Below are 18,434 nucleotides of genomic sequence, written 5' to 3' on the forward strand. Positions count from 1 at the left end.
TACTCACAACTTAACTTTTGTGATCATTCCATTTCATATCCCTACTAGGTGTTACATCCAGTTATTTCTATGAGTTGGCCGATTCCAGCCGTGACTCACTGATGTTATTTTCATTTTGTGAAGTGCACAATTTTACATTTTTGAACATTTAAAGGAAGCTGCCAGTTGTGTCACTTTGAAATCTATGAAGGTGTGACTATTTATGCAGCTTCTTTCAGGCAGTACTTCATGGTAGATAACTGCATCACCTGCAAAAAGTCTAGGTTAATCTAAATATTGGTCGCAAGGTCATTAATATATAACATGAACAACAAAGGTCCCAATACATTTCCCTGGGGGCACTCCCGAAGTTACTTCTATATCTGACAATTACTCCCCATCCACAATAACATGCTGTGTCCTCCCTACCAAAAAGTCCTCAATCCAGTCACAAATTGCACTTGACACCCCATATGATCATACTTTTGACAAAAAGCGTCGGTGTGACACTGAGTCAAATGCCTTTCAGAAATCAACAAATATTATTTCCACCTGACTGCCTTGATCCAAAGCTTTCTGTAAGCCATGTGAGGAAAGCATGAATTGGGTTTCACATGATCAATGTTTCCAGAATCCATGCTGGTCGGCATGGAGGAGGTGATACTGTTCGAGATAGGTCATTGTGTTTGAGCTCAGAATAAGTTTTAAGATTCTACAACAAATCAGTGTCAAGGATATTGGACAGTAGCTTTGTGGATTACTTCTACTACCCTTCTGGTAGAAGGGCGTGATCTATACTTTTTTCCCAAAAACTGGCCACATTTTTTTGTTCGAAGGATCTGCAATAGATTACAGTTAGAAGAAGGTCTCACTCAGCCACAAATCCAGCATAGAATCTGATGGGAATTCCGTAGAACCCTGGAGCTTTGTTCAATTTTAATAATTTCAGCTGTTTCTCAACACCACCAACACATACTTCACTCATCTTTTCAGTGGCATGGTGATTAAATTGGTTGTTTCTCCAGGTTTTTCTTTGTAAAGGAATATTTGAAAACAGAGTACACATCGCAGCTTTCGATTTGCTACCCTCAATTTCAGTTCCTGTCTCATTTGCCAAGGAATTGACACCAGTTTTGGTGCCACTAACAGCCTTTATATATGATCAGAATATCTTTGGGTTTTGTGAAAGATCATTTGACAACATTCTGCTATAGAAGTCATTGAAGGCATCGTGCATTACTCTCTTGACAGCCAAACCTATTTCATTCAGCATCTATGCTTTGTTTTACACCAATTATGCAGTAATCTCCATTTCTTTAGGAATTTCCATATACCATGGAGGGTTCCTCCCACTATGAACTGTTCTACTGGGTACATCTCTGTGCAGTGCATGGTCAATTATTCTTTTAGACTTAAGATATAGTTCCTCTACATGCTCCTGCCCTGTGCTGTGGTGAAAGTTTCAAGTTCCTCACTGAGATCCGACACTATTGACCTTTTTATTTTGTTTACTGAATATACATATCTTCCTGTTTGTTTTAGTTACCCTTTGTACTTTTGTAATCATTGTTGCCACAACCACATCCTGATCACTGATCCTAGTTTCAATGCAGACATTCTCAGAGGTCAAGTCCATTTGTTGCCATTAGATACAATATGTTTCCTTCATGAGTGGGGTTTCTAGCTATGTGTTCTATGTAGTTTTCAGAGAAGGCATTTAGTAAAGTTTCATAGTATGTGTTATCATGCCCACCACTAACAAAACTGTAATTTTCCCAATTAATTGTTGGATGATTACAGTGTGATTGGGGAACTTATGTAGAAGTGAACCGAGGTTTTCTCTGAAGTTTTCAGTTACATCAGGAGATGAGTCTGGTGGGCGACAGAAGGATCCAATTACTATTTTGCACCCATCCCTTACACTGAGAATTGCCCCGACAATCTTATATGCAGCATCTATTTATATCTCAATGGATTTGAGTTTGTCTACTGCAACAAATACACCAAATCCATTTCCCATTGGCCTATCCTTTTCAAGTACACTTAAATTTTCACCAAAAGTCTCACTGCTATCAACTTTAGGTTTCAACTAGCTTTCTGTACCTAGTGTTATGAGAGCTTCACTGCTTCTCAGGAGTGCTTAAAACTGTGGCAATTTGCTGTGAAAGCTTTGACATTTAACTACCAGGATTTTAATATTCTCACCTATGGAAGGCATTTTTCCCCCCCAATCTATCACTGATACTTCCGGATTTCTGATAGATATTGTTATCTGGATTGGATGGAGTGTTGCCTAATCTAAAAAACCCTCATGTGCTCACGAAACAGAGTCAGGTACTTGAGTAGCAGCCTTTGATATGTAGTGCATGCCTGACCCATTTAGGGGCTTCCTACAGTTCACAACCCCATGGCCCACATCCAGAAAGTCACAGCCTAGCTTGTCACAGAGTTTTCAAAGTCTCTGGTCCAGTCCTTCCACATCACTCAGAACCAAGGGGGACACAAAAAGTTCTGGGACAATGCTGCAAATTGTGAGTTTTGTTGAAATTCCCTGCACAAGACTGGTCTTATCAACCTTTTCTGACAGTCCTTAATTGATCCAAAAATGACTTTTGAGACCAGATGACAGGCATCATTTGTTCCAATGTGTGCCACAATCTGTAGCTGGTTGCACCCTGTTCCCTTAATGGCTGCCGAAATAGCTTCTTCAACATGTTGAATGAGGCCCCCAGGAACACACACTGAATGCACCCAGTGTCCTTTCCTGTCCCTTGCTGTCATTTCCTAAGGGGTACTATCACTCACCATAGATTTCAACTGCTGACAATTAATAGACCCCTACCCTTAACCATTGTGTTTGCCTCTGCTTGACCGGACAAGACTGGTTTTCCCAAAACGTATGAAGTGGGTCCCACTGGCTCAGTTTCAATTTTCAGAGAAAGACAGAACCTCGAATTTGTTGGTTGGGGCCCTGAGGCCTCCCTGGTGCCTGTCGAAGTATGCTTAGATCTACCACCGAGATGCCGCTCACATTCAAGTGGAAGGGTAATTTTCTGCAGTGCACAAAGCATCCACAGGAGACGATAGTACTTTATGTACCTTTGGTACTGGTGTCACAGATACACAACTCTCAGGAGCTCTTCAAACACACTGACTCGCAGCAGCTGCCAATTGTTTGACAGTAGTCAGGGCTATTTCGAGCTGCTTATGAATATCAACCATCTCATCTTGTGTTCAAGAACAACATTCACAGTGGGGCTACACTTTGGCTGGGAAAATTTATTATAGGACAGTGAACAAATAACTTTAAACTGAATATACTGGTTATTTTTATATCTGTTGAGCTAAAAAAATTACTATTAATAAATACAAGCAAATAAACAAAATGAGATTTCAGTTAAAGCAACAGAAAAACCTGTGGTAAAAATTACTAATTTCCTAAACTTTGAGATTAATTGTAGTTATTAGCAATCCAGGAAATAGTGTTAATTTGCAATAAACATAAATAACATCTACTCCTGTTTAAGGGAAAACTTGATGTAGTGGAATACGTTAGTTAGAATATCTGCTACAGTAACTAAACCACAAATGCCAATTTACTATGAATCACAAAAATATGCAGCACCAACAAAGCATGTTTCTGCCTACTGCAGCTAACAACATTCCACAAATGTTTTTTGCTCGGCATTCAACAAATATGACAACAGTCTGGGTGAAAGTTTTCTCATGATCAATTTGTCATGTAAAATGCAGTACTCTTCCTCCTGGTTCACGTGTTGTATCATCTACGGCACAAACAATTCACTGCTGAACATCGAATGCCACTTGCTCATTATTTTCATCATTGGAGTCATTTTGCTACGTCATTTCACACGGGTCACCGTCAACAAAAAATACGGGCATTTTTAATTCATACATACATTTATTCTTCATCATGAGGCATCCGACATCCACTGCTGGATAAAGACCTCAAGTAGACTTTCCACAAGTTGTGGTCTCTAGTGATCAAGATATTCTGTTCACGTGGTCTAATATAAAACTAAAATAATCAATTATTGATTGGCTGCAGGGGAACACACACAAAAAGGTTTAACTATTATGAGGTTTCGGAGTCAGTGGGTTCTTATTTTTCTGGCAGAAGAGTTGAAGGGGAAGGAAGAGGGGTGAAGGAAAAGGACTGGATCGGCTCTGGGAAAGGGGTGCAGGTCAGTGAAGTCACGCAGAACCCTGGGTCAGAAGAGACTTACCAGATGGGACGAGAAGGAAAAACTGATTGTTGGGGACTGCACTGGATGAGATTTGAAAACCTGAGAGCTTTAAGGTGGAAGACAAGGCAATATGCAAGACAGAGATTACTACTAAAACATCGTGCACGAGTTAATAAGAGTGAGAAGCTAAGTGAAAATGAATGGAGTAGGAAACTAAAATGGAGTGAAAAATGGAGTAGTTAGTGTGAATAAATGCTGAGATGGAAGGAATTAATGTAAATTAAGGCCAGGTGGGTGACAAGAACCAAGGACAACTGGATTCTTCTCTCAGACACCAGTTTCTCAGAATTCTGCAGGTGGGAATTAACACTACGTGTCCTTGGTTGTCACCATCCACCTGACCGTAATTTACATTAATTCCTTCTGCCTCAGAATTTATTCACAGTAACTACTCCTGTCTTCCTTGGTTTCCTGCACCTTTTATTTTCTGACTCTTCTTTTTTTTCATCATCCCCCTCCCACCTCTGTTGCATACAATGCACTTTGCTTTTTGCTTTTCACTCTTGTTAACTCATGCAGCCTGTTTTAATAGTAATCTCTATCTTGCATATTACCCTGTCTTCCACCTTTAGGCTCCCAGGTTTTGAAGTCTAATCCAGTGCAATCTCCAACAATCAATCTTTCCTTCTCATCCTGCCCAGTAAGTCTCCTCCGACCTGGGGTTCTGGGTGACTTTTCTGAACTGTACCCTTTTCCCTAAACCTCTCAAGTCCTTTTCCTTCACCCCTCTTCCTTCCCATTCAATTCTTCTGCCAGAAGAAGTCCTTTTCCTTCACCCCTCTTCCTTCCCATTCAATTCTTCTGCCAGAAGATGGAACCACTGGTTCCAGAAGCTTATAATAGTTAAATAATTGTGTGTGTGTGTGCGTGCGTGCGTGCGTGCGTGCCCCCCTGCTACCACTTGGTGAGTAGATTTTTTATCCATTTGTTTATATCATATTACAGATATTCTGTTCAGTATGCCCGGCTGCTGTGGCCAAGCGGTTCTAGGCGCTTCAGTCTGGAAACACGCTGCTGCTGCTGCTGCTGCTGCTACAGTCGCAGGTTCGAATCCTGCCTTGGGCATGGATGTGTGTGATGTCCTTAGGTTAGTTAGGTTTAAGTAGTTCTAAGTCCAGGGGACTGATGACTTCAGATGCTAAGTCCCATAGTGCTTAGAGCAATTTGAACCATTTTGTTCAATATGTTTTCTACTGTCATCTACCCACATTCCATTAGGTTGTCATCTTTAACTTTTCTTTTTTCTTGGAATTCAGAAGAAAGTTTCCTTGGTCCACCTCCCACTCATTCAGCTTCATTACAGTACACTCTCATATTCATTTTCAGTCTGTTACCTGATCCATTTGTTAGTGTCCCGTCTCTCCTGGTAATTAGCTGTTGCATCTATTCCTTACTCACTGAGAACCATTAATTTTTGTAAGTTCTTTTACAGTAGAAGTTAATATCGCACTGACATAACTCAATACACACTGACTGTAGACTTTCCAGAAACATCACAAGGTTAATTCTGAAAACTATTTAGTTTATCAAAAGGTCAAGACATATTTTACTCTTCTGTTTGTTTATTTTCTTCTCCATCCAGTCACTGTCTTCAGCAGCTGTAAATACAAAAGCTCAAGGTGGTTCAGGTATGATCCATTAACATGAATTCCTTCATTGTTTTACAAGTTCAAGTCCTTCAAAAACTTTCTCTCGGATGCCTGATGCCTATGAACTGTTTTGGTGATATGGAATTTCCATGCCCGACTCCTCTTTCAATTCTGAATTTCACAATATCTGACAAAACCTAATGAATGCTGCAGCACTAATGTACATATTAGTTGTGATACTAAAACAACCTGAATGAATGTGTTGACTCTCCAGTAATATTAGAAAACATTTTGGTGGAACTGAATCAAAATCTATTTTTTTAATCCTTCAATCCTACACAAGGAAGTAGTTCGTAACTATTGCCCCTCCCTGCCAGAATTTTGTAGATGATCCAGTGTGCTGCATCCTCTTCTAAACTGCTCAATTAAAATCTATCAAAGAAAAATCTAGGATGGAAGGTAACAATATTACGAAGAAGATAGTTGCTACTCACCATATAGCGGAGATGCTGAATCACATATAGGCACAACAAAAAACTCCGCAACCTACCCTTCTATACAAAAGATACCAACCATTTCCTCCACCACTTCTCCACAGTTCCTGTTCCTTTACAACATGGTGACCTACTCATCATTATTGATGCCACCTCCCTTTACACTAACATCTCTAATGCTCATGGTGTTACTGCTATTGAACACTACTTTCCCATCACCCAATGGAATAGAAACGAATAACCTCCTTCCTAGCCACCATGACCAATTATATTGTCACCAACTATTACTTCTCCTCTGAAGGCATGACCTACAAACAAATCCAGGGTATGGGCACCCGCAAGGCATCATTCTATGCCAACTTATTCATGGCACATCTAGAGGAACCCTTCCTAAACACCCAAAATCCCAAACCCCTCACCTGGTTTAGATATATTGGTGACATGATCTGAATCAAGGGTGAGGACACCCATGCAACTTCCTCCACACCTTCCTCAACACCTTCCTAGACATTAACCACCACCTCTAAGATGGCTTCGTCGGTACCTCTGTCCATATCAAACCTACAAATCACCAGCAATACCTCCAGTTCAACAGCTGCCACCCATTCCATACCAAGAAGTCCTTTCCATACAGCATAGCCACTCATGGCCATTGCATTTGTAATAATGAGCGGTCCCTCTCGAAATATACCAACGTCGAACTGAGGCCTTCACAGTCCATAATTACCCTCCCAATCTTGTAGGTAAACAGATCTCCTGTGCCTTATCTCTCCACTCACCCACTACCTGGCAAAATCTTCCTGTCTGCCCATGGAGGAGCATTCCCCCATGATGCAGTACTACCCAGGATTGTAGCAACTGAATTAAATTCTTCCCCAGGATTTTTACTACCTGTCATCATGCCCTGAAAAGAAAAATATCCTACCCACTATCCTTCCGTCCCTGCTGACAGTAGTATCCCACTGCCCACCAAACCTACACAATATCCTCATCCATCTCTACACAACCTGTGCTCCCAAACCCTTGCTCATGGCTCATATTACATTCTCCCAGCACCACCAACTACAGTCCAGTCACAAACATCACCTATCTCATCAAAGGTGGGGCTACCCATGAAATCAGTCATGTGATCCACAAGCTAAGCTGCAACCTTTGTGCTGCATTATGCATGGGCATGACACCCAACAAGCTCTCTGTCCTTATGAATGTGTGCCCACTGACAACCTTGGAAAAGAAACAACTGGACCATCCCATTGCTGAGCATGCAGCCCAACACAACAATCTTCATTTCAATGACTGCTTCACAGCCTGTTCCATTTGGATCCTTCCCACCAACACCAGCTTTTCTGAATTACACAGGTGGAAAACACACCCTGAAATAATCCCACATTCCTCTAACCCTTCTGGCCTCAATCTTCATTAGTCATTGTCCTTACCCATCTAGCCCCTTCCCTGCTCCCTTTCCAGCACTACACAGCACTCTGTTCCACCAATACACACTCACCTCGTCCCTGTATGCCCCCGCAAGCAGCACTTTACCATCCGCCACCGCTATCTGCTATCCCTTCTCCTTCCTGCCCCAACCTCCAACTTACCCCCATGACCCAGTTGCCCTTCCCATCATGCACTGCTGGTCGCAGTCTGGCTGAAAGCTCACTTTCTGATAGCCTTTTTGTTGTGCTTATCTGTGACTCAGCATCCTCACTATGCTATATTGTGAGTAGCATCCTTTTCATAATACTGTTCAATTAAAATCAGACTTTTTCTTCTAAATTGTTGGTGATAATTTTAGTAAATATCTTGTAAATCATAGAGAGGAGGCCGATATGTCTCTAACTTTGTTACGTCTTGTCTGTGCTCTCCTCTTAAGGTAGAGCTGTCACAGCATTGTTCCCACAGAACTGTCTTCTGCTGCAGATATTCTGTGAATAATTTTACAAATTCCTTTTGCATTACTTTAGCTGTTGCTTCAACCATTTCCACTGAAACACCATCATTGCTAGGTGTTTTTCCTTTCTTCACACCTCTAATTGCTTGAACATCTCAACTGGCATTATTTACAGAATGTCAATTTCATTATTAACAGTCTCTGTGTGAGATGATGATGAATGTATTGTATTGTATTCTCTCTTTTGTTACAGGACTATCTGCTAGTGCAACTGATGAAATGATGTCGCCCTAAGTTTCTACTCCGCTCACGGGCTCAACTGTATCTTGGTCACAGTTTGGCGGTGGCCATTCATGCAGACAGTCATAAGTGATACTACCTTCCTAGCCACCCAGAAGCCCTAAGTTCTCACCTAGTTTAGAGTCACTGATAAACTCTTCATGATGCAAATGGAAGGTGATGACACCCTATCCACATTCCTTAAGAAGCTCTACAGCTTCTCCCCCATTCACTTTACCTTGTTCTCCTCAGAACAATACACTATCTTCCTCATTGTTGACCTGCACCTCATGGATGGCTCCCTCAGCACTTCTGTTCACACTACTCTTCCCTACCACCAACAATGTTTCCATTCTGAGAGCTGTTACTTATTACACCACTCCAAGAAGTTCATTCCTTACAGCCTAACTAACATATAGTCATTTCATCTGCAGTGAGAAGCTGTTCCTGTCCAAATATGCCAAGGGTCTCACTGAGGCCTTCAAAAACCAAAATTACGCTCCGCACATTGTCCAGGAACATGCCTCCCATGTCTTGTCTCCAATGTCACCTGCTATCCCCCACATACCCACTGACAGGACATGCCTCAGTACCATCCAGAACAGAGAAACTAAAGCTTACTCTACTTCATCAGGATTCTAACTACCTCTCTTTGTGCCAAGAAATTAGGAATAGTCTCCCTGTCCCTCCAACAGTTGTATTCTGCCACCTGGTGAATGTATGTAATATCCTTGTTCATCCCCACTGCACTACCATACCAACACCATGGCTCATGGCTTGTATCCCTGCAACAGACCTATGCAAAACCTGTTCCATACACCCTCCAACTACCAGCTACTCCTGTCCTGTCAAAGGTATCTCCTAGTCCATCAAAGGCAGAGCCAGCTGTGAAAGCATGTGGCCTACTAACTTACCTGCAATCACTGAACTACATTCTACATGGACAACACATTGTATGTCTGCATTAATGACCACTGCAGACAGTAGCCAAGAGAGAGCTGGACTACTCAGATGCTCGGCATGCTGCCCAACATAATGTGCTTGGTTTCAACTGCTTCATGGCCTGTACCATTATGATTCTTCCCACCAATACTAGCTCCTCTGTGTTGTGCAGGTGGAAACTCTTCCTGCAACATATATTTCATTCCCATAATCCCTCTGGTCTCAATCTTCGGTAGTTCCTGCCCTCCACCTGCTTCCATTCCCAACTCTCAGTCAAGCATCTCTCACGCATTCTACCCCCACCCCTTAACTGCCCTATATTGTTTAGTCCTTTCCCCATTTTCGCATCTCTCCTCTCCCCTTTTTGCACAACTGCAGATGATGCACATATCAACCTGCAATCCCGTTCCTGCACATTCCAACAGACAGCACTTCAGCATCTCCTCACACTTCTATCCTGCTATCCCTCCTCCTCCTCCTCCTCCTCTTCTTCTTTACTCTCACTACCTGTGACAGCCAACTGCTGCAACACACAAAGTCAGGCCACAGAGGGATGATAGTGGCTATACCCATGTATGTTTTGTCTTTATCTAGTAAAGCACTTGGTCTGACAGCAGATAATATCTAGAGGTCTTTTTTCAATATGGCTGTCTGCCACTCAATGTCTTCTGTACGTAATGAGCAGCAATTAATCCTATATCATAGTGTTGTTATTTCATAACATATTTTTTGTTGTTTAACGTAAGTTTCTGTCCTATCATCTTCATTTTCATACTGTTTTCAGTTGTTTTCTCTTATCGAATTTTGATTGTATTTTCACACATCCACTTAAAATATTTCTGAGTAGATTTGTTTTTCAACACACTGTCACATTTCTTTTGTCTTCAGTTCGAATTTCTCGGCTTTATTTTATACCTGTCTTATTCTACATGTGATTTTCTTTTCTTTTAGTTTTTGTACCTTTGGTATCTTTTGCTGTTTGCCATAGAACATTTGTTAAAAAAACACATGCTTTTGTTTACATCTGTATGATCTTCATTTTCTAAGATGCTGAAAATGTGACTCAATTTGATCAAGTGTTCTTAAATATATTTTCAATAGCTAGATTTCTGACCTTTTCCTGATATGCCTGTTTGTTTCTAGCTTTTTATCCATTCTGTGAGGCTTTGTGGCTTAATGAGACAGTAACAAACTAATACAAAGGTCCACGGTTCATTCGATTCCAAGCTGGTCCTAAGATTTTTTCCCTGCCACTTATTGCTTCTTTCCCCTCAGGCAACAATTTGTTAATGTGAAAAATGCTAAGTTGACCATGACTCATTCCCCAATAACTGGCTGTCAGTTCAAAGGTCTGCATAACATACAGACACACCACCTCAAATATGACCTTGCCTACTAATCCAGGCACTATTAAAAATCAACATATGGGTTGAGGAGAGCATAATCTTTTATTATCTATTATTACATTTTGTCTTACTAGTCTATGATCTCTCGCAATTATAAAGTACTTTAGAAGCATCTCATCCTGTAGAGTTTCATTATTTAAATTTTCACTTCAAATTGGCCTTAGCCAAATTCATTTTCTATTCATTTCTAGCCCAATCTTAAAAAGACAAACATTTAGTTTACTAACCTGCACCAAGCATGACACTCGGATTGCTTGTATTAGTGCAAGATGTAATAGCAGCAATGACAACTGAACCATGGCGAAGAACATATTCTTGGCCCTCATAGATAATGGGCACCGACACATTCAGCTTGTCACTTGGTAGTCCAAATCCTTTAAACCCAATCTGTAACATTAGAAAATATTCTACTACTACTACTGTTGTTACTACTACTACTACTACTACTACTACTAATAATAATAATAATAATAATAATAATAATAATAATAACAACAACACAAACTGCTGTTGTTGCTGCTGCTGCCAACATAAATGCTATAGCTGCCTTTAGTAATATGTTCGTCGACAAAGCTGAAATACATCTTCCACCGTAAGGCAATGAAAAGAAAGAAAATAGCTTCTCTATATGTGGGAGGGGGAGGGGGGCAGCAACTCTACTTAGTTTCACAATGAATGACTGACTAGTTTTTTGGTCTACCATGACTAATGGATCAGGGTACACTTGCTACTAGTCACTATCCATTATATCTTCAAACTAATACTGAACTGAGATGTCTCACTTTGGGCGAGGAGGATGCGAGTTCAGTTTGCAGAATTTCTCCTCCTTTCACTCTCACCCGTCTCTCCCCTCCCCCTCCAATCCTGAACCATGCCTCCCCTTTCCTCCCCTCCCATGCTCCTCACCTCCAGCGACAAGGTAGGTACTGCGACAACAACAAAGTTGCATCAAAAATTTTGTCACATACATTTACTTTTACCCTCTATTTTGTGACCCCTTCTTCAAATTCTATCCCAATTTGACACCTTAAAATAAGGAATGTATGTAGAACTAATATTGGATATATAATCAAAAGAAATAAGAAAATGAATGGTTCATTTATTAAACAGGGGAAAATACAAAGAATATCGAAACTTCAGGCAGAAACTTGCTAACAATCACAACAGAAAGGAGTCAACTTTTGAAAATAAATACTTTCTCAAAAATGATATAGGAACAATGAATGTCAAACAAAAAAATGTGATTTTGACTATTCCTTTTTATTTTTATATCACCCATTCTAAATGGCGCCGACTAGAAAGTTGGATAGAGAACCACTGAAGAAATTCTGTTTTGATAGTGTCAGAAGCTCTGTTAATTGTAGCCAGATGATGTTCACACAAAGAGATGTATCCATCATTAAGTATGTAAATGTATTGAACCTATTATTTTTTTAAAACAAGAAGTCTCCTCAATTTTCTTGACTAAACAAGTTTCAGCAAATAATAGCCATCTTCAATGGATCCCTTTTATAATGTTTGAAAAGTTAAATGTATGAAAAATAGCAGCAGTTTTACAGATTTTGTGTTGTTAATAATGTGGTACACATTATCAAAAAGGGGTGCAGCATACAGGGTTAAAGCTTAATCCATCCAGAACCCAAGCAGCCATGTATTGTCATTCTAAGCTCATTAATCCAAAATATTAGGAATTCATACCATCTTTAAGCCTGAATGTGATAAATATAAATCTCTCTCTTTCAGTGAAGAGTCTAGAAGTACTAATAAGTGAAAGCCAAAATTGTGCTGTACACTTACGTACAATGTGTAAGAAGGTATCACTGCATCTCACTACGCATTACAGAAATATAGAAAGCTCTTCCCTTTAAAACTGAGAAAGGAAATTGTACTTATAATTGATGATTACAGCAGTGTTATCAGACAAGGTCTTTTTCACGGAACCTCCACAATACTTTGAACTGGTGATGAATGCCTGCATACAACAACTCTATGACATATGACTGCCTTATTTCATGATCTTATGTTCAGCTATTCTGGTTATGTGCACACAAGTTCAGAGACTTTTACATACTGCTGAATGAGATGAAATGTTTCTTACAGTAATGAAACTGAATTAGCACACTACAACAACAAGGATAATAAACAAATACATAAAATTCTGTGGCTGTTATAATATGTTGTCATCCACATTATATAAGCTATCTGGATGCTAACAATAACTGTTCTCGACAATAATCTTCATGTAAGGTAAGATAATTCTCTACAACTACCTAATTAAAAATATATGCAAAAGAAATATAACGTTCATGGTGTATCGGCATACGGTAACATAAAATAAGGTGTACTGCAGCACAAGACATAAATCCAGGATTTAATAAGGCTGGCATATTTCCTTTCAACAGAAAGAGAGTCTTAGATATGCTGCCTCCTTAATCAGAATATGAGAATGACAATGAGAAAAATGATCTGAGTGACAGCCTGACCACATTTCTGAAAAAATGCATTATGGTCAAGATAATATGATCAAAATATCCTGTATAAAGAAGCTGAAAGTTCCTGCTGGCCAAGTATTACACTTCAAGACTTTGAGAGCAGTGAAAAAGAACATTCAGAGTCTGAAGTGGATGATACGGAAAATAAAGCATCTAGTGTCCATGTCATTGACAACATGTCCAAAAGAACAGACACCACACATACAATTACGTTGAGGCTGGCTAATGATCCCTTCAGTGCAGATGCACATCACTTTCGAACTCTTACGGGAATTGTCGAAACACTGCAAGTAAAGACAATAGAGGGCAGGGGCACTACGTAAATAGAATGCGGATAAGTTGAGAATTTGGTTCAGACAGGAGGTGTGCTAGGATAGTCCATGTAGTTACGATGACCACTGTATCCAGATGGCTCAGTGGTCGAGCATCTGCCTAATGAGTGAGAGACCTGGGATTGAATCCTGGTATGGCACAGATTTTCAACTTTCCCCACTGATGTATACCAAAGCCCAGTAAAAGCTAAATGTCATAAATTCCTTTATATCTTGACGAAAGATACTGAACCAAATGGCATGAATAACATGGCGGGAGCTGGCTCAAGGTGAATTTTCATTATATTACAGTGATTAAACCAAACACAAGAAAAGCCTTGGGAAAATTGTCAGATGATATGTACAGTGGAACTGTTCTTTGCAAAACTGATTTACACATTTTTGTTTTCCCAATGGTACCTGATGAGTACAAATTCAAGAAAACAGATGTTGCAGCAGTTCTTCAAAATATGTAGTGCCACAGAAGGCATTACATTTTTTGTGAAAACTCTTGCTACAAGGATGTATTTTTTCATAAAATATTTCTAAGCTTTTAATATCTACCATAATTTTTATTAATTGAAATAAAATATTTCATTTATAAATGTTGAACTGTCTTTTAAAGGCCTACTTTACATCAATAAAGCATTGACAAGGGATTACTGTGCAATGTGTGTGTGTGTGTGTGTGTGTGTGTGTGTCTGTGCATCCCTGCTGACGCTTACCCTAGTGTGAATAGGGACAGCAATATAAAAAATACACAAATTTTGTAATGAGTACAAACGAAAAATTGTTAAATGTAATGGCTACCTATAAAACAAGAGCAGACAACGAGTAAGATATAAATACTAAATAAATTATTGCTGACAAGTTACTCAGAATGCTCTCCAGATATGGAGGCTACCAGTCAGTAAAATACCCGGGGCGGACCAACAATAGCACAAGCAGGAGAGGCTCACAGAGCTGTGGTGAAGGCAACTGTCCTATAGCAGCCCTGAATCAAGACTCCTGGTCCTCCAGGTTGGGGGCTGCACAGACAGCTACTTACCCCCCATGTAAAATGCTGACTGATCTGGATACTCAACGCATGTCTCGGAAACAGAACAGAATTTACGGGAACGGAAGTTGGCAAAGCTCTTTTGGTTCTTGGAATACAAGAAGCCTGTACTGCCCTGGAAGTGCCCAAATACTAATAAACGAGTTAGAGTACAGGGTACAGCTGATAATTCTCCAATAAGTAAGAGAGCAAGGAAAGATGTCAGTGAAAATAGACGACAGGACAAGAGTGTACAGAGGCAGTGGTCAGTGCCATGAATTTGAAATGTGATTCTACATTCATAAAACAATAAATAACCCCATACAGGAATTCAAACATGTTAATAATCAAATACCATACATCACAATTCAGACTCAACACCACATTTTTACCTGCACCTGCACCCACAGAAGCTATGGATGACAACATGAAAAAAGCATTCTAGGGTCAACTGGCACACATGTTCAACTCAAGAAGTAAGCATAATCTAACAGTAGTGTTAGCATTTTTTAATGTCAAAGTAGGAAAGGAAGAAATTTACAAACCAATCACTGACAATTTCAGTTTATACAAGGAAAGTTCAGATAATGGGGTTCGACTTATAAACTTTTCAATGAAAAATGATTTCACACTAAGCAGCACAAAATCTGAACCCAAACACATTCATTAAGGGACTTGGATATCACCAGATGGACAAGTAGTTAATAAGTTTGACTATGTAGCTATCCAAAAAGATTCTGAAACAGTATTAAAGACATTAGAGCCTCTACGGGTGCAGACTGTGAAGCAGACCATATGTTCATCGTATAAGAAATGAAAATAAAACTCCAAAGGAAACTAAATATAAACATAGTCGAAATTAGTAGATACAACATAGGAAATCTGGTGCAAAAAAATATAAAAGAAAAGTTTACAAGAGAAATGGGCACTAACCCAACATCAACTACATAGACCAAGAGGGAACAACATGATATCGAAAGCATATGGAAACTTTAAGAATAGTATTCAAGACATAACTTCCACAGTCATGTGAAAAAGAAAATTACCTAACAAAATCTGGTTTAACGACATGTGCAAAAAGATAAAGTGCTGGACAGGAAAAATGCAAGGAAAGCATGGATTCCAGGAAAGAATCGTATGACACTGAAAGAAAGATACTATAAAATCTGTCATGAAACACAACAAACCCAAAGACAAGAGGAATGGGAATACCACAACACTACTCTAGGAGGAGTAGAGTATTTCAAGCACCATAGTGCAAGACAGACATATCAAAATAGAAAATAATATTAAAACTCTTGCCTACAAGGGAAAAGTTTACAAAGGATCAGCATAGGAAAATACTGACAAATAAAGAGTGACACATAAAAGAGATGGGAGACATACCTCCCACAACTACTCTACAGTAAATATCTACAGTCTTACTTTAAATCTGAAGAACCTCATTCAGCTATACACGTAACAAATCCAACAGTAAACGAAATGCAGCAAGCAATAAAGAAATTAAAGAAAAACAAGGCTTTCAATGAAGACTACACGTATGCAGAGTTATTAAAGAATGGAGGACCATAACAGGAACAAGAATAACAGTTTTCAATGCAAACAGTTCGGAATACAGAAACCGTGCCTGTAGACAGGTAGGAGGGGGGGGGGGGGGGGGGAGATGAGGCACGGAAGAGCACTGTCTGGTGGAGTGTGCATGGACTAGGCTGCCAATAGGCGCAGCATCAAGAGGCTGTGAGGCAAGACAATGGGGTAAGGGGACTACAAGGGGGAGGGGAGCAGAGAGAGAGAGAGAGAGAGAGAGAGAGAGAGAGAGAGAGAGGGAGGGGGGGGGGAGTGGAAAAGGAGAGGAGTGCTTAAGGATGAGGGATATGTTGGCAGAGAGCAGCACACAAAGAGGGTGGGAGATGGGAATAGAGAGCAGATGATAGTGCAGAGGGAGTGGATACTGTTTGGTGGAGGTTGTTGGGACAATATGTTACATATGTTGAGGCTGGAATAATTTCGGGAGTGGAGAACGTGTTTTAAGGATAATTCCAATCTGTGCAGTTCAGAAAAGCTGGTGGTGGAGTGGAGGGTCTACCACCTGAGTCTTCCACATGGATATGATCCTTGTGGCAATGGGTGGGATTGACAGTGGCATAGGGATGGACTAGGATGTTGTGGAGGTTGCATGGATGACTGATCACCACTTTAGCACTTTAGAATGGGGTAGGAAGGACCCTGGGTAGGTTGTCCCTCATTCCAGGGCATAATGAAAGACAATCAGAGCTGTGGCGACGGATGTGATTCAGTTGTTCCAGTCCATGGTAGCATTGGTTGATGAAGGAGGCACTCCTTTGCAGTTGGTTCTTGGGGATGGTGGGAGGATTGGGGGTGTGAGGGGCAAACAGAAGAGTGAAAATAGGAAAAATGGTTAGATGAGCAAGCACAATTAGCAAAAGAGGCAGCAAGACAAGGAAATAGAAGAGAGCTGTACAATACCACCAAATGACTCTCACTGAAGAACTTTAGATGTGAACGACCAGTTAAGAGCAAGGATTGGGTGATGATTACAAACCAACATGCACAACAGCTATAGAGATGAGAGGGGCATTTCAAGGAGTTGTTAAATCATAAAGACAACCAAGAGGGAACATGTGAGGGATGTTCCACAGGAAGTACAGCAGATCAAGATATCAATCTGCAGCATCCCACAATGGGAGAAATTAGGAGTGCTTTGAGAAGCCTTAAAAATGCAAAAGCTCCAGGCCTACACAACATAGCACTGGAGCTCTTAAAAGCCGATACTGAAAGTACCATTAAAATGCTCCACCTCTAGCTCAAGCATATTTGGCTTTAACAGAAATCCTCAAAGGAGTGGAAATGTGAATTGGCGGTAAAGCTCCCAAAATAAAGGAAATACGTCAGATTGTAACAACTGGCGTGATATTACATCGCTGTTAGTTCCCAGTAAGGTCCTCATCAGAGTTATTTTAAATAGGATTAAAGACTTAGTTGGAAACTAACTGCATGAAGAACAGGCTGGTTTTCAGGCACAATCCAGTTGTGTTGATCTTATCAGTAACTCTTAGGATCACATTAGAGCAAAACAAAGAATTCCAGGAAACCATGTGCCTAGCACTCAACGATTATGAAAAGGCCTTCGACTGTGAAACATCAAGTGCTGTGGAAGGCTACAGAAGTATGATATACAACAAAAGATTCTCAACACCATCAAAGATCTGTATGATGGACACACATGTTGTGTACTCCACAATGGAAGATCCAACAGAGGTAACAAACAGAGTCCAGCAGGGCTGTATTTTGTCACCAATACTCTTCTTACTTATCTTTAACTCAGCTATGAGAAGAGTCATAGCAAAGAGTCATAGCAGGCAGGAGACTAGAAATCCAATGGGAGCTTCATGAAGGCCTGGAGGATTTGGATTTCACCGACAACATTGTTTTATTAGTTCATACGCTCAAAGATATGAAGCTACATTAAAGTCACTGAAAAAAGAAGCAGAGATTGCTGGGTTCAAGACAATCATACATAAAACAAAGAAAATGAGAATAAATTCTGGGAATATGGAAGTGCCGCTGTTTCTACGGGAGCAGCCAGTGGAGATCGTCAATTCATTCCTGTATCTGGGTCTGTGGTGACAAAAGATGGTGGAGCCAGAGAAGATACGAAGGACTTCACAAAGAAGGCAAATGGTGCCTTCACAGAACTGTATCCAATATGGAGAAACAGGAACATTACAT

The 18,434-nt window shown here is 40.2% G+C and overlaps 1 protein-coding gene across 1 annotated transcript in view; it reads right to left on the reverse strand.

Annotated features, from left to right (window-relative positions):
• LOC126260962 (cytoplasmic aconitate hydratase-like) overlaps positions 1-18,434 on the reverse strand; it is a 322,737-nt gene that overhangs the window by 95,397 nt on the left and 208,906 nt on the right. The window contains exon 10 of the mRNA XM_049958487.1: positions 11,073-11,232. Coding sequence (XP_049814444.1) covers positions 11,073-11,232 — 160 coding nt within the window. The remainder of the gene's footprint in view (positions 1-11,072; positions 11,233-18,434) is intronic.

The sequence above is a fragment of the Schistocerca nitens genome, chromosome 5, assembly GCF_023898315.1.
Source record: "Schistocerca nitens isolate TAMUIC-IGC-003100 chromosome 5, iqSchNite1.1, whole genome shotgun sequence".
NCBI classification, from domain to species: Eukaryota; Metazoa; Arthropoda; class Insecta; order Orthoptera; family Acrididae; genus Schistocerca; species Schistocerca nitens.